This window comes from Mirounga angustirostris, unplaced genomic scaffold, assembly GCF_029215605.1.
Source record: "Mirounga angustirostris isolate CCGP_5_RB_7025 unplaced genomic scaffold, mMirAng1.0.hap1 SCAF_1, whole genome shotgun sequence".
Lineage (NCBI taxonomy): Eukaryota > Metazoa > Chordata > Mammalia > Carnivora > Phocidae > Mirounga > Mirounga angustirostris.
In genome coordinates this window covers 82,208,909-82,230,846 of record NW_026991709.1, presented here as the reverse complement: position 1 = coordinate 82,230,846, position 21,938 = coordinate 82,208,909, and the positions used below count along the sequence as shown (strand labels likewise).

Below are 21,938 nucleotides of genomic sequence, written 5' to 3'. Positions count from 1 at the left end.
GATGTTAATGTGTGATTTTTATATGTGTTTTTCAATGTTTGGGTCAGTTTGTATTTCTTGCAGGTACAGTCCTATGTGTTCATGCAGGTGGAACACAGGTGCTGACACCTGTGTATGTGGACCTGGTTCCAAATGATATGAAAGGAATATAATGGTAAATGAACATTTGCACATAAATAGAACATGATACATATGACAGCTGGGGGTGGGGATTGTAAGTGGAACCATGGTCAGGGTTTTATTTCTCATATATAAAGAAGGGAGGTGATCTGCACCATACGAACAGTGAATTAGCTTATGTATGGGTCACTGTCAGTGACTCCCTTACAAATCACATTATATTAATATCTCTGTATGTGGTCTGACATGCATATGGCACTATGATCTCTTGGCAATGTTGACCATGCTCTCTATAAGTAATATATGAAAAGAACTGCATGGTTGAAAACAGGGTGAAGGGCTTAAAAAAGCATTTACAAAACTTCCTAAAAATCTAGTTTGAAATAACAAATACATGTGTTTACAGTTTCAAACTCTGATTCAGTAATCTACTTTTAACCCATTACCTGTCTATTGCCTTTACAATGAGAACCCCAAAGCTTTTATTTTACTGAAGTATTTGGGTTAATGTTTTGTTTTCTGTCATATTCTGAAATATGCACAATTATAAAATCATTCAAAATATTACCTGTTAAATGATAATGTTTGTTCTATTAGGAGGCTAGAACATTTGGGGGACAAGAAACCAAACCCATAAAGGATTTATTTATAATCTCTTTCCTTATTAGAAATTTATATTCTCCTGATTCTGTCCAGTTACGTGCATGAAATATTTTGAGAGAGGGGAAACAACTCAAAGGGGCCATTCCTGGGGATTCTGGCTCACAGTCGACCATCTGAGTAAATGACTGAAAATTAACTGAAGAGGCGGTAGGGTGGGTACTTCCTGGAGTCCTCAAGCACCAACAAGAACTGACTGGGCGGCACCCATCACCTTCAGCAGCGTGCCGAGTTGGCGACGGAGGTGCGGGCCATGCTCGGCTTTGGCAATGAACACCACAAGGTGCAGGAAACGTGCACTGGCCACGCCTCAGGGCAGACTCCCGGCTGCCGCACCCCCACCCTCCGCCGGGAGCCCCTGATTGGGTCCTCCCCAATCGTCAGGCTCCAGCCCGCCCCCGCCCGGGAAAGGTAGCCGAGTTCAGCACTGGCTGCCCAGTGCTGGCCCAATATTTAAAGCAGGCAAGTTTTGTTCTTGAGACCACCGCCTTTCGCTCCGATGCCAGGAAGAGAGCAGACCTCCGATTTAGGAGTTTAAGGAGCTGGGCTTGGACTTGGTGAGTTTTGCTTTAAGCTCTCTGTGAATTTGAACTGGGCTTGAAGGTAAAATCATGGGGGGTGGGGGGCGGGTGATCCTTCCCCTATTGTATTTTTAAAAAGAACAGCTGTAGCAAGTTTAGTTTGATGTAAACTGGAGTTTTCTTCTGTTGTGACTTAGGCCCCAGAAGCTCAAGGCATTAAGTGGCGTGACAAGAGATCTTTTAAAAGGACTAGCCTGCCCTTAGAACTCTTGGCTCTAGAAAGGAAAATCAGATGATCAGAGAACTGCAACTCAATCAAAACTTACCCACCGTATATGCGTAACTGTTGCGTGTTCTGAACGAACGGATCATTAGTCTAATAAATTCTAACTCCTAATGAAAAGTGTATTGAGACCAGTTGTTTCATATGGAATTCATATGTGCGATCAATCAATCGTACGATTAAAAAAAATGGTCTGCAGCCCACCGCACCCTAACTGGGGCCGAGGGCCCTCGTGGGTGGAAATGTTGCCTTCCCTCCCGGATCACTAAATGGGGGACGTTCTGGCACACTTGGAGGGGATATATCTCAGCTCCGCGGATGGTCGGTTCTTTGTGCCGGGGACGGGAGACAGGCTCCCGCGGTCCGCAGAGAGGGCTCAGGGCCGCCCAGCCTCTGCCCCGCCCCTGCCCGGCACGGCGGCCCCACTGCGCAGCGCCTCCTCACCGGAGCAGTTCTCGGGCTACGGGAAAGAAGACTCGGACTCTCTTTGCTTTCTTTGGGCCAGGAGAGGTCTCTGAAAGGCCGAGAGGGGAAGAAAGGGGGAAGAGCCGCGAGGAGGTGAAGGCATGCCCGTTCGCTTGGGTGGCTCCAGGACTTAAGGTTGGAATGCGCGCCGGGCCAGGGCGCACGGCTGGAGCAGACAACCCGGGCCTCGGCCCTCTGCTCTGGCCCCGACCGCGAGCGGCCCATCCTCGGGAGGCCCTAACCGCCACGGGGCAGGGTTGCCCGCCGCCCGCCGCCCCCCGCCCGCCAGCGCGGCGGGGAAGGGGAGGGCGCGTTCCCTCTCCGCAGCGTCTTTGTTCGCTCTGGCTGGCGGGCGCGGGCGCCCGGCAGCCGACACCCCGGGCCGAGAGCCGCCCGGGTGCGGCAGGTAGGTTGGGGGCCCCGGAGCTCCAGTTGGGGTTAAGTTTCCTGGGGCCCGGAGAGCCGGAGCGTTGGTGGTATAGTGGTTAGCATAGCTGCCTCCCTGGGGCCCAGAGAGTTCCTCCTCCTCCGGGGAGCTCCGGCGAGGCGGTCGCCGCGCGGGGATACCGAGGCGGGCCGGAGCGCGGGAGCCCGCGGGCGAACGTCGCGCCCTGCGCTCCCCGGATTTCGGATGGGGTTCCCCAACCGTGCTGCCATCCCTGGGCTGCAGGAGGGAATTCGGGTAGAAAGCCTGCATCGGGCTGGAAATTCGGAAGCCGCCAGACTGGGGAAACTTTCGGCGAGTAACTAACTAGGGAAATGGAGACAAGGAAGTGGGCGGGCAGGGGGAACTGGGAAAGGAGACCTCTTGTTACCGGTAGGTCTTGGGCACTCTTTTTTGATTGCCGAATTTTATTTTGTAACCCGAAGTGACAGCCGGTTGCTTACTCAGATACAATATAGGTCAAAGTAGTAACTTTTCATCCGATTCTGACTACACAGCCTATATTTTTTCTGACCCAGTGTTGGTTTTCATAGGTTATGGGTCATGTTAAAGGGACACCGATGTTGTAACAGCACAGTGGCTGCTGGTGGCTTGTAGCTCATATTTAGGGTAATTCTCTGATGAAAGTACATCCGTTAGAATTGGATTTGTTCCTCTGTGCCTTTATTTTGGGAACTTTGCCTGGTCCCTATGGGGGAAGGGAGAGGGATGTGAGAAACTGAAATTGACCCAGAAAAGGATGCTCAAAGGTAGTTGTGTTCAGGGGTAGCACTGAAAAGATCCCCTCTTGAACTTTCTGAAAGGGAGATAGGTGATGAGCAGCCGAGGTTTCAACTTTCTCAAAAGAAACTTAATGGTAGATTTTACATCTTGTCACGGGGGAGGGGGGACTGCTTTGTTTGGTCAACTCTTTTTTAATTATTAGTTTAAAGCAAGATAAATTCGATACCTGAAATGTTTACATTATATACTTCATACGACCCTTCTCTCTCCTGCTCCTTCTCTCCCTCCCTCCTCCTGCTCCTACAGGCACCCTCCATTATTGAGCGCTGGGAGGCTAAAGCTGAGGCTGACTCCCTCTAACTCACCTCAGTTCCCCTGGGGCTCACCCTGACACCTTCTGATGGGGATGAGCGTTATGACAGGGAAAGTTCAAGCTAAAGCTCAGAGAAGCTGTTTCTGAGGAAGTGAGAAATGCCCTCATTAGGGCATGCCTGATTAGGAGGCATAAATGATATTACACATAAATGCCCTGCCCGAACAAAAAAAGACCCCCAAACCTCAGAAGGTAGAAAATAATTTTCAAAATAAACTGCAGGCTCTAGCAAGTAAAAACGTCACATTATATTTCATTAAAATGGAGATCAAATTCCCCTTTTATAAAAGCAATCTTTTATAAATAAGGAGATTGTAGGAAAGTAAAATAACTTTCTAATTCTTAAATATAGAACAGCTTGAATAATAACTCTTGGGTTTTGAAATGGGTCATCTTTTAAAATGGGTCACTTTGGCTGGAATCACTGCATTTGGTGACTTTCAAATGGTAGGAGGAGTTCTTTTTGAGGACCAACTGCTCCATAATCTACATAACAGAACTTTAGGGTGTTGTGGGAAGAAACTGGGAGAAATTCAGAAGAAGTGGTCTCTTCTCAAAGTAACGATGTAGCCTATCTTTTTGGAATTTTGTACATGCTCAGTTGAATTGCTCTAAGCTTTGCATTTTATAGCACATTATACCTTTTTTGGAATATTTCCATAGCCATTATTTTATTCCATTGTTAGAATAATCTTGTTAGGAGCTGCATATATTGTGCCTATGTTCCAGAAATTAAGTAACAGCAAATTATTATAAGAGCTCTTCCATTTGCCAGCAAAGATTTAGCCAGAACAATGTAAATCCAGGATATTTTTCTTATAGTATGCGTATATATAGGAGATATAAGAATCTTCGTACTGAAAGGTAAGAAACTTAACTTGATCGGGTGAGATATAAACTTAGAATAAACAAAAGTGCTTTTTTACATTTCAGTGCTGGAAACTCTGAGACTGGCTTTCATCTGTAACTTATTTTTTAAGATTTATTTATATTCTATAGTGAAGGCTTTGATCCTAGAAGCCAGTTTTCTACAGAAAGGAATGTTCTACCATGTCTGCAGGCAATAAGCCCCTAAAAGTCCCAAGTTCAAAATACTATTACACGGCTTAAGATCCACCTAAGATTTCGTATTTTATCTCTTTATTCCTTTTCCTACAATTTTTTTCTGCAACTTTTTGATAGTGCTCTAGGCAGAGCAAGTTAAAAAGCTGACTCAGCTCAGGTTTCCTTCTCCATAATTTACAGGGCCTTATAATTTTTTGGTTGTGTCATCTTTGTAGAAATGTTTTGTTTTTTTTTTAAGTGCTTGTGGGAACCATATTGTTCTTTCCTGTCAAAGATAATAGAAAGGCATGTTCAGCCAATTAGTAATGATACTTCCATTCTCAGTCTCACCAGTATTTGGGATGTGTTAAGTGCCCCTTAGCAATCAGATTAGTATTTTTAAAAACTTTTATCTAATGAATATTTTTTGAGAAGAATATTAATGTATAGCTTATCATTTTGAAAGGTAATTAACCCCTAAAGAATATCAGCTACTAACTAAACCATCATGGTACAGATGCATGAACAATTTCTAGAGAAAGGAAATTAGCATAGATTGAACACCTGATATGGACCACACTTTGTCAAATAAATGGTCTCAAATGATCCTCAGAAAAGACTGTGGCACATGGTTTAGAGAGAAGTCAAGCTCATGTGACCAGTAAATGGAAGCAACAGAATATAAGTGTATTTTTGTTCATGTTCTAAAACTCTTTGGTTTTTCTACCCATGTGCCTCAATCAGGTCCAGATTCCAATTGCACCAGAACACTTGCTTACTCCATTAGGGGGTTCTACACTGGAAACATCTCTGACGCCTTCCCTGCATCCTGCCCGTGGCCTACTACACAGTATGTGGTAAATTCATATTTGTTGAATTAATTAAATGTAGGCATTACCTACTTTCAGGGCTGCTCAACATAATGCCTGGAACAGGTAGGTGTTTAATAAATGCTAGTTAACTTATTATAATAAATGTTGATTGAGACAGAAATGTTATATATACCTCTAACATTTTACACCATTATTTTTTGCACTCTGTAAACCCTCAATCAAATGTTATTTCCAAATACAATATCTAGAATGGGGCATATGAGCTGCCATTGGACAAGAAGCTTATGTCTAGCTCACATGATAGGTATATACCAGGTTATAGTGTCACCCTATTTTTATTTTTTTTAAGATTTTATTTATTTTTATTTAGAGAGAGAGAGAGCGCATGTGTGGCGAGTGTGGCAAAAGGGGATCGGGGAGGAGCAGAGGGAGAGGGAGAATCTCAAGCAGACTCCGCGCTGAGCGTGGAGCCCACTGCAGGGCTCGATCTCATGACCCTGAGATCATGACCTGAGCGGAAATCACGAGTCAGATGCTTAACTGACAGAGCGACCCAGGTGCCCCTGTCACCCTATTTTTAAATCACTATTTTCATATCATAATTTTACCTCAGCTGTACCTTTCATTTCATCCAAAACTTATTCATCAAATAGTTGCTTGAAACATCCTCTCTGAGTCCTATACTTTTTACTCTCCTCTCCTTCCCTCCTTCTCACCTCTTTTTGACCCCCTTCTGCCCTTAAATCCCCCAGTCTTCTTTGTGGGGGAAAGACTTTCTGTACCCAAAGGACACAAACTCACAAGGTCACTTTTGCCTATTCTCTTATGCTATTGGGACCAGGAAAAGGAAGGAGGGAAAATTGAGACGGAAGGTTAAAGAAAGGGTGGGTTACAAAGAGAGTGAGAACAAGCTCTGACAAAATGCAGGTGATAATAAAATGTAAATGACTCCAGACTTCAGGGAAGCAGATTCTTTGCCTTCTTGGGTGCTTCTCTTGGCCCTGCCCTACTCACTTCCCTGCCCTCCCATCCTAATGGGAGCTCCAGGAAAAGCGGCTGGCCAGTGCCAGGGAGGAAGGCAGGTGCGGAGCTCAGAGACAGGACCTGGAACCCATCAGCGGCTCCTGAGCTTCCACGGGTTCTGGAATTTTGGAGGTTACATGGTCAGCCCCATGTCAGGGTGCCTCAGTTTCTCCTGCAACACAGGGAGAGCTTTCTCCCTCATAGGTTGCTGTGAGGCTTAAAGAGTTTCTATAGACCTAAAGCAGTCAGAACAAAGCCCAGAGCATTGTAAACACTCCCATGTTAGCAACTGTTGCTAGAGTGGGCAAAAGGAGAAGCTTGTTTCTTAACTCGGCAAGAATAAAACTGACAAGAATTGTATTTAAAAGAGCAAGACTCCCTGTCAACACAAACAACTATGCCTCAGGAATGAATACAGAAGGCCAAGTTTAGAAAAGCAAATGTTTGACAGCTCTGAACCTACTTTGTATTTCTGCTTTTTGGTTTGTTTCAAATTCTGTTACCGGGAATTTTCAGTGACTTTTAAAATATAACTCCTCTGAAATATAATAATACTCTATAGTCCCTCACCACCAGTTTCCTTAGTGCTTGTTTTTACTTAGGGCCTGTCTTTACTTGTTTGTTCATTTGGTATTTCCTTGTTTTTTTTTTTTTTCCTATAACCGGCAAACAGAAATCTACACCCATGTTTAACTTATAAAGAAATATACAATTTAGTTTATATAGGTGGGGAACTTGTTACTAGATTCACACTGTAGGTTTTACAACTAATTTTTCCCTCTGGCCCACATCCATGCTTGCTAAAAGTTGGAATTTAAAGTCTTTGGCTAACACTGAATCAAGAACTAACTCTATAAATGTATTGTTTGTGGATGGATAACAACTCTAAATGGCTTCTAATCTCTGCCAATGGCTTAAGCTAAATTTTCATAGCTAGAGTCACAACCACAAAAACACCTAAAGAAAGCTAACGGGTAGAATTTTTCCCTTTTTACACGCCTTGTATTGGAAACACTCAAATATGAATTAATAAAATACCAATTGAGGTAATATTTAATTTTTCACACTTAAAATGTGAGTTGTAAGTTCAAATTTTGGGTTGTTTCTTTCCTTTTTGAGCAAACAGAATACGCAATTCCTACTAAACAGTACCCAGTTGTGTTACTCATCACCAATGACTGTAACGAATTTAACTAAGAAAAATGTAGGAGATCAAATTATCGCCTTTCCTGTAAATTTAGGGCTAAACCTGATTTCCTTTAATATGGCAACTTGGCTCTTGAGGAATGGTCCTAGCTCTCTTTAAGGGGAAAAGATGATTAGAACAAGCCAGGGAAACAATACTTGGAATGTAGAACAAAGTGCCACCTAAAGATGGACAGAAAATGTCATATTTCTCTCCTTTGAGTTATGCCTGGACAGGAACCCAAAGCTCTCATATGGGACTATAAGTAATACAACTTTAAATATAAAAGGTTGAAGTACTCGGGCTTTTTTTTTTTTTTTAAACTGACTTACTGAAGGAGCATCCTTAGTTTATAGTTATACTTTTATGACTTTTAATTTTGTGCCCTAAATGAGTGCCCCCCCCCCTTGCCTCTCCTGACAGTAGTCAGTGTGCTTTACTGAGGGGATGGGGAGAGGGTTGGCCAGCCTGGGGATCCGGGAAGAGGAGGCCCATGTGGGGATGAGAAGGGACAATGCGTGTAATGTCTTCTCCTTTTTCTGTGAGGCAGGAGGTGAGGCCATCAGCTAAGAGTGAGAGGCACAGGCCTTGGAAGAGGGGGAAGATGGAGCATGGCTGATGAGGGGACAGGAGAGAGAGAAGGTCCAGGACAAGTGAAGGATGCTCACACAGCATCGAGCCCTCTGCCCACAGCTAGATAGTGCCATTTGTAGTGATGCCGTCTGCCCGGCAGGTGTTGTAGAAGTAGAGAAGGCAGGAGAGACCCGAGGTCTGGGGTTGTTGGGTAGAAGAGCAGGAACCAAGGAGAGGAGGGCAAAGGTGCCAGATGATTCTGCATCTGAGACAGGGAGGTGGGGAAGAAGGAAGGTCAGGAGACTGCTGGGTGGGGTGGGAGCGTTAGGGAGCAGATAAGAGTGGGCAGAGGATTCGGGGTGAATATTTAGAGGCTGTGGTTGAAGAGCCAACTGCCTGGAGAGTGAGCGGACTGGAATTTGACATTTCAGAGGAAATGCAGTTGTAGATGAAGCCACTTAAATGACTTTCTTGCTGATAAGTTGTCTTGAGTGTGTGGGAGGTTATGGGAACAAAATGGCATACAGGTCATAACATAAGGGCCCCTTAGACTTCTGAGTGTTGCAGATCTGCTAAGTAAGATTTGGAAATATAGTTTCTCTAAGATTAGATGTTGGTGATATATTACAACAATGCCAGAAACAATGGTCAAGAAACATACAGTTGGAAACAAAAACAGATACATTTTGAATTCAAACCCAAGGGCTTTCTCTAGTTCACCTTGCTCCTCCTGGAAGAGGCCTCCCCTGCTCCACCCACCCCCACTTCTCCCCTCCTGGCTTCCAGCACAGGGCCCACTGTTTGCCCCACGGCTCTCCTCCCGCTCAGAGCGCCACCACAAGCCTCGTCTGTCCTGCCCTCTATCACCCTCTACCCATTCCTTACCCCATCTCAACTTTCTATGAACTAGCCCTTTATTTTATTTTATTTTTTTTTTTAAGATTTTATTCATTTATTTGACAGAGAGAGAGAGCACAAGCAGGGGGAGCAGCAGAGGTAGAGGGAGAAGCAGGCTTCCCGCTGAGCCCAGAGCCCGATGCGGGGCTCGATTCCAGGACCCTGGGATCATGACCTGAGCCGAAGGCAGAGGCTTAAGGACTGAGCCACCAAGAGCCCCTGAACTAGCCCTTTGAAATAGTTCCTTTTTAGAAGAAATAACCATCTGAAGTTTTAGGGAATTTGTACAATATTCTCTTTCATTTGTCAAAAGATATTACTTAGTCCTTGAATTCAAACCTGTTCAAATAAATTGAGATGCCACGTAAATATATGCAGGCATGCACGCACACGCGCATAAGTAAAATACACGCACATGCGCATAAAACACATGCACACGCACGCATACACACATGCATAATGTAAAATACACACGCACATGCGCATAAAGTAAAACAATGCACGCACACACACGTGTAAAGTAAAACGCACGCACGCATACATGCGCGCATAAAGTAAAATAAGATGGCTTCCTTTGCCTTTGCCTCCTCCCGCTCCTCCTTCCCGGCGTTTACTGCCTCGGGGCCCCTCTGCTCCTCTGGTACTGGAGGCTCACTGGCCCCACAGCGGCCACCTTCCTTAGGCTCAGAGCGCTCCCGCCTCTGCGGTCCCGCTGCCTCCTCCAGCCTCACCTGCCCCCCTGGACTGCTCCACCTGCTGTCTCTCGGGCACCTCCCTCCCGCCCCACACCAGCCCAAACCCAGACACGCTCCCTCCTCACTCCGAACTCGGGAAACCAGTTTCCCCTCCGCTGTGTCGCTAATGCTGGAGACTAGATTTCCCTCTCCTCCTTTCCTCCCATCCCAGGCCACTCAGCAGGTAGCGCTGGGTTTGTTTTTCTCGAAAGGGTCTTCCTTACCCCTGACCTCCCTCCTCACTTCCACCACCCTAGACTAGGCCCTCCTCACCTCATTCTGCTTCAGCGTGAGGCCCCCGAGGGAGCCAGGGGGCCCTATCTCCAGGCTTCACGCATCCATCCTGCGTGCCACCACCAGATTAGTCCCTTTCCCGTAACGCTTAGTCCATATTGACAAGGCAGTTATCATTAAAAACAAAAACTGAAACTTGGGTGACCTCTTGCTGCCCTTGGCACTCATGGCTCCTCTGCCCCATTTTCAAGGTTCCCCATAAGCAGGCCCCATCTCCCTGCTTTCAAATACATGCTTGTATCTCAAGTATTTGCTGTTGTTATTTTTTTCCTTTCTTGCCTGAAACAGATTGCTTCTTTTCCTGTAACCACCTAAATCCTGTTTTCCTCAGGCCCTGCTATCCTGCTGTCACTGATCTCTATTACCAGGGACTTGCCTTTTTTGCCTGGAGTTGGTATTGTCTAAATTAGTTCTGTGACACTGTCTGCACTTGTCTTTGATCTGCTGATTGTTGTCCATGGGAACTGAGTTTTCAAGTGGGCATCATGAGTCTTGTCTCAGCTAGACTGCAGATGCTTTCAGAGAGGGGACTATAAAATACTACTACATGACTCTCACTACGCCCAACTGGCATAACGATTCCATAGCAGATCCTCACATACTTGTAGCATTTGTTGAAACGTTGAACACTGAGGCTGTTTGACTTGAATTTGAAGTGCAGGCCTCGCTCTCTTGATTAAAACGTCAACATTTTTATCAGGTTTTGTATAATATTTTAAGATCACTAAAGTAGACCCAACAAAGAAATGGGTTACCAGCGAGAGCAAAGTAGAAAAAAAATCAGGGGTCATGTAGGGTAACTTGTAATCCCTAGTTTTTTTCCGGAAGAGTTTAAAGAGTTCTCTTGTGAAATATTCTTGAGTAACTGTGGAGCACAGCTCCTAGACTGAAAAGCATTTGAGGTAGGGTCAGCCACCTTCTTTTCTGATGTTCCTGTTCTACTTCTATTCTTTATTTTTCTGGCTACTTCTCTCTATTAGGAAAGAGAATATTAAGAGTATCTGCTCCTTCTTTTCAATCCAAATAGAAGCAAACCCAAGTTATATTCCAAATATTTGCATACAGGTCTTGCTCAACGGAGGATGGGGTGACATCCCAATAAACTCACTGTAAATTGAAAATATTGGAGGTCAAAAAAGCATTTATACACCTAACCTACCAAACATCATAGGTTAGGCTATCCTACCTTGAACGTGCTCAGAACATTTATATTAGACTACAGTGGGGCAAAAGCATCTAACGCCAAGTATATTAGATACTAAACTGGTGAATAGCTCATGTAGTTGAATACTGTACTGAAAGCAAGAAAGAGAATGGTTGTTAAGTGTAGCGGCTGCTTACCCTCATGACTGCCCAGCTGACTGGGGACTGCAGCTCACCGCCACTGCCCAGCATCACCAGAGAGTATCGTATGGCTTATCACTAGCCTGGGAAAGGATCCAAATTCCAAATCTGAAGTATGGTTTCTACTGAGGGCATATTGCTTTCACACCATCATAAAATAAAAAAATCGTAAGTCAGGGACTGTCTGCATTCTCTCTGAGCAGTTCGTTGTCCTGTTCTCGCCTATGGTCTTTCCTGTTTCCTATTTCCAGCAGACTCTGAAGTCATCTGTGTTTTTTACATCCTCTCAGTAACAATACATGGACATTCACCCCCGATCTGCAGATGAAGTCACCGAATCAGAGTGCAGGGAGGGTGGCCCAAGGTTACACAACGACCGTGGCCCCAAGCGGGGGCAGCCCTGGGGCTTGCAGCCTGTGGCCTGGTCCCTGAGCCGCGCAGCATGCACATAAAGGAAGCTGCAAGCACAGCGTTCTGGTGGGGATGGTTCCTGAGCTCACGGGCATTATCTGGCTCCTCTGTTTCCTGCCAGGCCCAGCATTTTCTTTCTCCAGGTCGGGCAGGCCTGTGGCTTTCTCTGCAGTCAGTCCCCTCCCCTGCCCTTTGAAGGCGGAAGATGGAAGATGTGCTTTAGATGAGCTTCAAGGCTCTGTGTGAACCAGAAGAGTGGGTGTCGATGGCATGTGCGTGGTACCCATCAGCAAAGCCAGGGCTGGTGGGCAACACTGTTTGGTTGTAATTCATGAATTTAGACCATGGAGGTGCATTTTGCTTTTGGTTGGCCAATGCTGCCTAGTGACTATGTTCAATTTGGAGGAATTGGGGTGTTCTTTTGTTATAAAAGAGAAACTAGGTACTGCGGAAGAGTAGTTCAACTTTCCCAATCTTCCCCTCATCACATCAGTCCTATCAGTGGGCTCTGGTTATGATTGGTATAAATGATAGCTAAACAATTCAAGCTGCTGAGGTTGGAGAAATCTTGTTTTAGATTTTCACATGCTGTTCTGAACCTAAATAAGTAGTGTGGGTTGTTGGCTTTGCAACAGGTTCTTTGTCATTTTTCAGGAACTGTTTTGACTCTTGGAGGTCAATGGGGAACAGGTGAAGAAATATAGGGAAATAAGGTAAATCCATATGCATCAGGGGTGGGGAGCAGGGGGATAAATGCATGTTCTGGGGTGGCTGCTAAAATGCACGTGAGCAGAACACACCAACCAGAGGAGTAATAGGCCCCATTCATTGGAGAGATACTAGGGCCTCTGTGAGTCAAGTGTTTATGTGGGTGTTGGAGGAGTCAGGCCTGTGGGCTGATTGTCTAGCAAGACACTCAGACTCGTAAACTGGGAATAGGTGCAAAGCAAGCTGACATAGCAACATTATGAGTGCAACTGCTCAGAAATGAGAAGCTAGCTTTGCCTGTGGTTCCAAAGGTTACTCTCCTCTTTGTCTCTTTGCCAGGGTCTGTTGGAATAGAAAAACTGCAGATTAGTTTCAATTGATAATTTTCTTAGAATTCTTAAACAGTTATGGGATCGTAAAATCTGCCCTTAAGAATTCTCTGCTGCTAAACAATGAATCATGGAACACTACATCAAAAACTAGTGATGTAATGTATGGTGATTAACATAACATAATAAAATAAAATTAAAAAAAAGAATTCCCTGCTGCTTTGCATTAAGCCTCCGGTTGTAGAGGCAGAAGGGGATATCTGCCCTCACCGGGGGACCCTTATCTAAGCGAGCACTGTTTAGACTGAGAGGAAGAGCCCCCGCCCCCACCCCCCCCATGAAAGTGATTCTGCAAAGTTTAGGCAGATGCTACCATCAGAAACTGATGTTTTCCGCTGTCTTTTCCATTCTACTCTAGAGGATTCGGTCCACCATGACCAGCCAAACCAAGAGGGGAAATTACTGATACTGATCTATCCCTTAAGAGTAGTATTTCTTGCTTTTTTGATGGTAAAGCCCACACACAAAAAATACATTTTACATTACAACCTGGAGGCACGTATACATAAAACTGAAAGTTTCACAGAAGGATACTTAAACTACTTTCAGTGCAGTAGGCCATTCTCTATTTTGTTCTTTTTCTGTTTCTTTTTTAAATACTGGTTGTGACTTTCTGAGAGGCACTAGCAAGTTTTAAAAACCTGTGCCCTAGGGAATGAGATAGATTATCTCTGAACAAAGTCTCCATGAGGGTTGGCTCTGATCTCCCATACTCTTTGGACTTTTGCATGCCTGGTCTTTGCTGTTATCAGCCCAACATGGAGTACCTTCGGCAGATAGGTAATACAGCTGTATGTAAAGGGCCAGAAGTTGGGAAGGAAGTCCCACAGCCAAGGTTAGGCCCGTAGAGCAGGGTGCTCTCAGTGTATGCAGTTGGTTTCATAGCAGGGCTGAAGGGTGGGGGATTTGAGGTTGAGCTCTTTGGGCTCAAAAGCAGGGCCTTTTCTGTGGGCCCAGCTACCCAGCGAGCCTGGACTGAGTGGAGCTTGCATGGTCTTTTCCCTGTCAATCTGTTGAAAGCTCAGGAGACTATGTTAACCCTGAGGGGAGACTACTTCCCCAGGCAAAAGGATGTATCTTACTTCGGATAAGCGCTGGGGTCAGAGTCCTTGAAGACAGGAAGTGCTGTCTCTTAGTCATGGAAGAAAGGGGAGGACATGTGACTGACTGGGCCTCCTGACCCCAGTTCCTCCCAAGTGACCAGCTGTTAGAGTGAAAGGGACTCCACCCCCACCATGGTTCTTTGCACTGACATTCAGAGAACGCCTACCGGGTGTCAGGTCAGACACTGACCTGGATGCTGAGGGTAGCGTGTCTACGACATCGGGCCTTACATCACGGAGTTCACAGTGTAATTGGGGGAGGCAGATAAATTAAAAAGTCAGTCCAGGAGCATGAGTGCAAGAATGTGCTGTGGTAATGCGGATAAGAATAATCTTTGGTGGTAGTGCTGGAGGGTGGCCCCAACTCTGACTTCCCAGAAAAGGATGCCTGTAGAATTTAGTGAAGATTAGTATACTTCTTATTAGCAAGGGGAGCAGGGCTTGCCAGGCCACACATAAGATGGCCACCGGGACACAGGCTGCCGTGTGTGAAATAGCTAGCACGGCCCAGCTTCCAGCCAATACTTTGGTGCCGACAACTAGTAGAGAGCATCTGAAGGGGGTGAAGGAGCTCAGTCTGCCTCCCGGTTAGATCTGAGTTTTAGAAAGGTCACTCTATAGGGTAGAAGATGGGTTGGTCAGGGATCATTTTGGCGGCTGCACTGGTCTGGGTGAGAAGTGATGATAACAGGAAGAGGTGAAGAGAGATTTAGAACAAGCAAGTCACAGGATTAAGTAACTGGATATGGAATGGAGGAAAATGAGGACTTTCAGATTTCTGGCAGAGATGCATGAAGTGCAGTCAGACACAAAGAAAGAGAAAATGGCAACAGCAGGTTTTAGGGGAGAAGACAGTAGAAGGGGTTAGAAATGGCATTTGAGTGTCCCTGTGTGCCAGGTAATTATCTATTGACCTCGCTCTATCTATATATCTATGTATATTCCCATTTAACTTGCATGAAGACAGAGTTAATTGGGGTTAGGTCGGCTTTTCCAATTTCTGGGTTAGATGCATGCCACAGAGCAGTGGAAGTTCACATTGCTGGACTACAAAGACAGTGCTTTTTGGCTATAACCCTGTGGCTTCCTGGCTTGAACGTGCTAAATTGGAGGTGCCTGTTGAGTTTCCAGATGAAAAAGAACAGGAAAAAGATGACTATATAGATATGGGTCTCACAAAGCCATTTTGGTTACAGAGAGTTTGGGCCATGCTTTTGAAAATGTATCTCAAGGGGCGCCTGGGTGGCTCAGTCGTTAAGCATCTGCCTTCAGCTTGGGTCATGATCCCAGGGTCCTGCCATCGAGCCCCGCATCGGGCTCCCTGCTCAGTGGAAAGCCTGCTTCTCCCTCTCCCACTCCCCCCGCTTGTGTTCCCTCTCTCGCTGTCTCTCTGTCAAATAAATAAATAAAATCTTTAAAAAAAAAAAAAAAAAGAAAAGAAAATGTATCTCAACTCCTTGATTTACAAATCTTGATTTTTTAAAACAAAATCTTACTCTTATTCCTGTCTTGTCTGGGGCAAGCTTTAATGAATTTTAACTGTTAGGAACTTTCTGTTCATCATTCATCTATTTTGCCTTGAACTATATACAGGCATAACCTTGGAGACACTGTAGGTTTGGTTCTAGACCCACCGCAATAAGGCAAATATCATGATAAAGCGAGTCAAATGAATTTTTTGATCTCCCGGTGCATATAAAAGTTATGTTCACGCTATACTATAATCTATGAAGTGTGCAATGGCATTATGTCTTAAAAAATGGCAATATGTCTTAATTAAAAAATACTTTATTGCTAAAAAATGCTAGCCATCATTCCAAGCTTTTACCGCCGAGTCACAATCACCCGATCACAGATCACTATTACAAATATAATAATGAAAACGTTTGAAGTATTATGAGAATTACCAAAACGGGACACAGAGACATGAGGAGAGCAAATGCTTTGGAAAAATGGCAACCCCTTGCTTGACGCAAACCTTCAACTTGTGAAAAAGGCAGTGTTTGCAAAGTGCCATAAAACAAGGCGTCCCTGCAGCTACTTTCATCCTGGCTGCACCGTGGATCAATATATACCTGGACACACCCACGTGAGATTGTGAACTTAAAGTGTATAGGCTGATAGCCATTTGGGAGGCTTTTTATTTTTTAAGGTTGAGACGAGGAAAGGGCCCCGTATTCTGAAGGGGAGGACAGTGGAGGGTGAGTGGTTCTTTCCCTTTCCCTATCCTCCTCCCACCCCCACCAAAAAATAAATATCTGTATGCCTCTGCTAAACGCTAGCTGCCTCATCACCTTCTGTTCACATCGGGCAAGTTACATTCCATTTTTAGGGAATGAAAAGTAGTTTCTTTCTTTTTGGTCACTCTCACCCACTCACTTGTCATCTCTTTTCTTCCTGACTCTAACAGGTGGCACTTTACTCTCACAGAAGGAAGCACATGGAATAGCTACACGAGGCCAGTCACCTAACGCAACGACGGATGCCGGTGTGGAAACATTCTGACGTGCCCGTGTCCTCCTCCTACCGTGCATTCCACTCTCCCACAATCTCAGAAAAAATGGTACGAAAAGAAAGTATTTTGTGAAACAAGGAGCTCCTGCTTTTTTTAATGATGAACATGTATTAAGATGGACATCTGTTCTACACAATACCAAGTTCTATGGTCTCGAAGGGGCAAGCGCCCATTTAAAACCGACCTTAAGTAAAAACAGAGCTGCATGGATGTCAGAATGTTTGTGAGTGGCAGAAGAGTCAAAAAATGGCAGTTCATGCAGTTATTTGCCACTTGTTTTATACTAAGCCTCATGTTTTTTTGGGGACCCATCGATAATCACATTGTGAGCCATATGAAGTCCTACTCTTACAGATACCTCATAAATAGCTATGACTTTGTGAACGATAGCCTGTCTCTTAAGCATAGTGCGGATGGGGCTCCTCGCTACCAGTACTTGATTAACCATGAGGAGAAGTGTCAGGCACAAGACATCCTCCTGTTACTGTTTGTAAAAACTGCTCCCGAAAACTACGATCGACGTTCCGCAATTAGAAAAACGTGGGGCAATGAGAAGTATGTTCAGTCTCAACTTAATGCCAACATCAGAACTCTGTTTGCTTTAGGAACACCTTCTAACCCACTGACAAGAGAAGAACTGCAAAGAAAACTGGTCTGGGAAGATCAAATGTACAGTGATCTAATCCAGCAAGACTTTGCTGATTCTTTCTATAATCTTACTCTCAAATTACTTCTGCAATTCAGTTGGGCAAACAGCTTTTGTCCTCATGCCAAATTCCTTATGACTGCTGATGATGACATATTTATTCATATGCCAAATCTTATTGAGTACCTTCAAAGTTTAGGAAAAATTGGTGTTCAGGACTTCTGGATTGGTCGGGTTCATCGTGGTGCTCCTCCTGTGAGAGACAAACGCAGCAAATACTATGTCCCCTATGAAATGTACCAGTGGCCGGCTTACCCTGACTATACTGCTGGGGCTGCCTATGTGATCTCCAGCGACGTAGCCGCCAAAGTCCACGAGGCGTCACAGACACTTAATTCTAGTCTTTACATAGATGATGTGTTCATGGGCCTCTGTGCCAATAAAATGGGGATAGTGCCACAACACCATGTGTTTTTCTCCGGGGAAGGCAAAACTCCTTATCATCCCTGCATCTACGATAAAATGATGACGTCTCATGGACACGTACAAGACCTTCAGGACCTCTGGAGGGATGCCACAGACCCTAAAGTCAGAATGATTTCGAAAGGGTTTTTTGGTCAAATATACTGCAGGATAATTAAGATAGTTCTCCTTTGCAAATTGACCTATATTGACACGTATCCTTGTAGGGCCGCCTTTGTCTAACAGTACTTGAATGTTGTATGTTTTCACTGTCACTGAGCCAAACATGGATGGAGAAAACTCTAGATATTTGTCGATACCTGAAGTAAAATGAGTATGAAAAAACAAATATTTTGAAAACCCAGTCTATCAGAATGTTTCTTTGATTCTAGAAGCTATTCAGTGTAACTTAACTACTTCATCGCCTAAATTCATTTCAAGGAATTCATATTTAGAAAAGGTTTATGAAGACAAAACTAAAGGGAAATTCAAGTTCTCACTCGATGCCACATGTATATTTGAGGCATAGAGAAGTTAATTAAGGTGCCTTGGTGTTAGAGTAACTGCCTTTGGAAAATACCAAGTGAATGTATAGTACAACATTTCAAAGAAATGAATATATTGTCGGACCAGGTTTACAAATTAGTTTTTATTAGAGAGCACTTGACTGGGGGAGGTGGGGGCAGGGGAGGATTGGCATAGGAGAAAGTACTTGAACCTGATAAAAGAAGGTTCCTGTTCTTCAGAGGAGACTTAGAAAAATGTAACACGATTTCTTTATAAAGAGCCAAATCACTTATTGTCACATCCATGTAGCTAATTTACCTAAATAGTGTTAGAGTCATTTAAAACATATTTATATCTTTTTTTCAAAGTGTAATGTGAAATTTGAGCTGTGATTCGCTCTGCCCTAACTGGTACTTCATGTGAATTTTTTGATTATTAGATATGACACAAATCATGGGCAGTGTGTTACTCACAGGGTCTTTCCCTAGGAAGAAATCATTGTTACTTGAAATCAGCCAATTTTAATGAATTTTTCAGCTGATTTTTAAATATTCAATATTGGTCTGTTTTTAAGGTAGTTATTTGAATGTAGTTTGCACAGAGGAATAGAATAATGGAGACGACTTCAAAAAGAAAGAAAGAACATTAAAAGCCTCTTTTCTCCTTTTCTGTAATTTATAAAATAAAATTCTTAGTGTGTAAATTATTGTAACAATGACTAAAATTAGCCTACACCTCCCCAACAAGGTCTCATAAACCATAGTACTTTGTCAGGTTTTAAAACTGAGAGCATTCAACATCAAATCAAAGCTATCTTATCTTTAAAAAAATCAGTTCTTTCATCAAAATGACTATCGGAGGTGTCATCAACTTTGAAATACTTCACATTTGAAAGCAGAATGAAGTGACAGAAATGTCACCAGAAGGAGGTTTAAAATATTTGTGAAGCTTCCTGTTCAAATGTGGCTGAGCTCTAAAAGAGTAAGTTGCATTTATCTTACAGGAAAGGATAGAAATGTGGTCATGATGCAACAACCTCCCCTCACTACAGAAAGAACTAGGTGATGTCTATTGTCGCAGGGATTATATGATGTCCAAAATGGTGACTTCAGCAAAAGCAGTTGAACTGATTATAAAACCTCTCTCTCTGCAGAGGTGCCTGTTAGGGAAAACTAAGACGTCTCATGTCATTAGATGAGGTCTGAAACATGCAGAAGGAAACAAAACTAAAAGAATTCTTGGTAAGCACAACTGGAGGATGATATATTGTAATTTTCTGCAGATAGCTTTTTAATGTTTACAGAAATTTTTGTTAATTTCTTTTCTATTTTGAAAATTGAGGCTTGTTTACATTGATTGCTCAGATAATTTAGAATTTTTAACTAATGTCAAAACTACAGTGTCAGCCATTCTAGGTTTGTAGTTTCAGAGTAGGTGCAGCGTTTATAAGTCATGACAGTTTAAATTTTCTGACCAATTTGAAAACCTGTAGATAACAAAATCACATTTTGACAAAGCTGGTTTATAATTAATTTTTATTAGTTGATTCTTTAATAACCATTTGCCTTTTGGCCATACATACCCTGCCTATCTATACTTGTAACTGTTAAAATTTTCCATTGGTTGAAAACATAAGTGTCTCTCTGGCCATTGAAATGATCTTGTTTACAGCAATACTTTTGTGAAACAATTATTTATTTGCAAAAGAGCTCTCCTCAACTGTGTTCATCTTTTTATTTTTGCTTCGAATAGAATGGAACATAGTTAAATTTAAAGGAAATATGAAGGCACTTCCTTTTTTAATAAGAAGGAAATTGCTAGATGCTTCCTTCATTGGATTTAAAGTACTGAGAAGAATATTTGTAAATAAAAGGATTCCAGCCTTTTAAAAAAAGAAGGAAAAAACTTTTCGGTGCTCTAATGCAGGGCTGTCTCAAAAATCGTCAACAAAGGGAAAATAAACTATCAGCCTCGATGGTCACTTGAGTAGACGATTGTTGTACACAGTGTTATTGCTAAAAACTTTTTACCTCTTGGTTGGTTTGCATCTTTTTTTTCATATTATTAATTTTATACCAGTATGTTAAATATTTATATTATTTGAATTTTGCTCTTGTATGGCAAAATAATTAGTGAGTTTTTAAAAATAAATCTGTGATTTCCAATAAACAACTTGAAAATTGTCAGCAGATGTGTATTTTCACAAGCTTTTTAAACTCCTGTGTATGAACACCATTTGTTTATATAATCAACTTCTTCTGTTTAATGTCAGGGAGGTCTGAAGTACACAATCTTAATCCTTAATCAGACTTGCTGTTGTACCCAGGAGAGAGGATTATTGTGTCCTCTGCCCTGGAGCCACATAAAGTGCTTCTTTTGGTTGTTAAAGGACATATGCTGGAATGTCTAAGTTGGGGAAATTCTCTTTCCTAATCGATTGTTCAGGAAAGAGATGAACACCTGTAGCCATGGGGCCACCAGACACCATTGGAAAGGGTCATATTTTCCTTTTACTTGATATCATTAGGTGTCAGAAAGTAGATTCACATTTAGCTCTAGTCTTTGAAAGTCAGGAATGTTCTTAGGACTGGTTCTGTCTGAGTGCTGCTTCAGTATATTTGTACATAGTATGTTCTCTGCTTTTCACCCAATTCCTGCTCAGTTCTTAGCCCAAGATATGGTGTGACTCAATCTATTTATGTTTTTAAAACTTGGAAGCATGTGATTTTTTTGGTTGTAGATATTCTTTTGCTCCAGACCTCAAAGGCTCCTTACTGTCTTGAGCATCGAATTATCTCTTTGACCTGGTTCCCAAGGCCTTATGGAATCTTCCTTTCCTTCTGGAGTCCCCATAGTGTTATTTTTCCCACCACCACTATCATCAGTCACACATCTCATTCATGACTTGTGTAAGTTAACCAATGGAACGTCATTTCTCTTGGACCTATTGAAGCCTTGAAAATCCAACCCTGACTGTGCTCTTTCATTAAGCATCTCTTTCCTGCCCTCCTCCCAAAATATACATACTTAATCACATATATTATTGTGCTACCAACTAATTGTTTCATGAGTTTTTTCCTAGCTAAAATAGAAGTTCTAAAGGTAGGGACTGTGCACAATGCTCTCACGTAGTGCTTAAAATCATTATCCACCCTCTCGGGCGCCTGGATGGCTCGGTTGGTTAGGCATCTGACTCTTGATTTTGGCTCAGGTCATGATCTCCTCAGGGTCAGGAGTTCCGAGCCCCAAGTCGGGCTCTGTGCTGCACGTGGAGCCTGCTTAGGATTCTCCCTCTCCCACTGCCCTTCTCCCCCTTCCCTGCTCACACTCTCTCTCTTAAAAAAAAAAAAAGATACACTGTCACTTAAGGACAACAACAGAACACATTGCCAAGTGGTGCTTTTCTGAGACAACCCAACTAAAGACACTTTCAGATATGCTGACATGGGCCATTTGCTCTAACTGAGAGATAATATTTCAGTCAGTAAGAGCCCACATGTTTCTTTGAGTACACCATAAAGTGAAAGAGTATAAAGTAGTCTAGTAAACTAATATGGGCTTTAATCAAGCGGCAAGTTCCTCAAGACATTGGTTCATTTATTCTACAGGCATATTTTGGAGGCCTGCTAAGAGCTAAGTATTATCATAGTCCCTGGGCATAAGAATGGCTCGTAAGTCA

General features: G+C 43.3%; 2 protein-coding genes across 16 annotated transcripts in view; one reads left to right on the top strand and one right to left on the bottom strand.

Moving 5' to 3' along the window:
• Positions 1-21,938, bottom strand: part of MCF2L2 (MCF.2 cell line derived transforming sequence-like 2) — a 247,500-nt gene that overhangs the window by 82,141 nt on the left and 143,421 nt on the right. The window lies entirely within an intron of this gene.
• Positions 1,181-20,184, top strand: B3GNT5 (UDP-GlcNAc:betaGal beta-1,3-N-acetylglucosaminyltransferase 5). Of its 12 annotated transcripts, none has more exons than XM_064584727.1 (3): positions 1,181-1,337; positions 5,379-5,484; positions 16,540-20,184. In XM_064584727.1, exon 3 carries the CDS (start codon positions 16,850-16,852, stop codon positions 17,993-17,995), a length of 1,146 nt encoding a protein of 381 aa, XP_064440797.1. In that variant the 5' UTR covers positions 1,181-1,337; positions 5,379-5,484; positions 16,540-16,849; the 3' UTR covers positions 17,996-20,184. The 12 variants fall into 12 exon arrangements, with proteins under 12 accessions (XP_064440797.1, XP_064440784.1, XP_064440817.1 ...); XM_064584714.1 differs by having other exon boundaries at positions 5,379-5,569; XM_064584747.1 differs by lacking the exon at positions 1,181-1,337 and adding an exon at positions 1,947-2,142.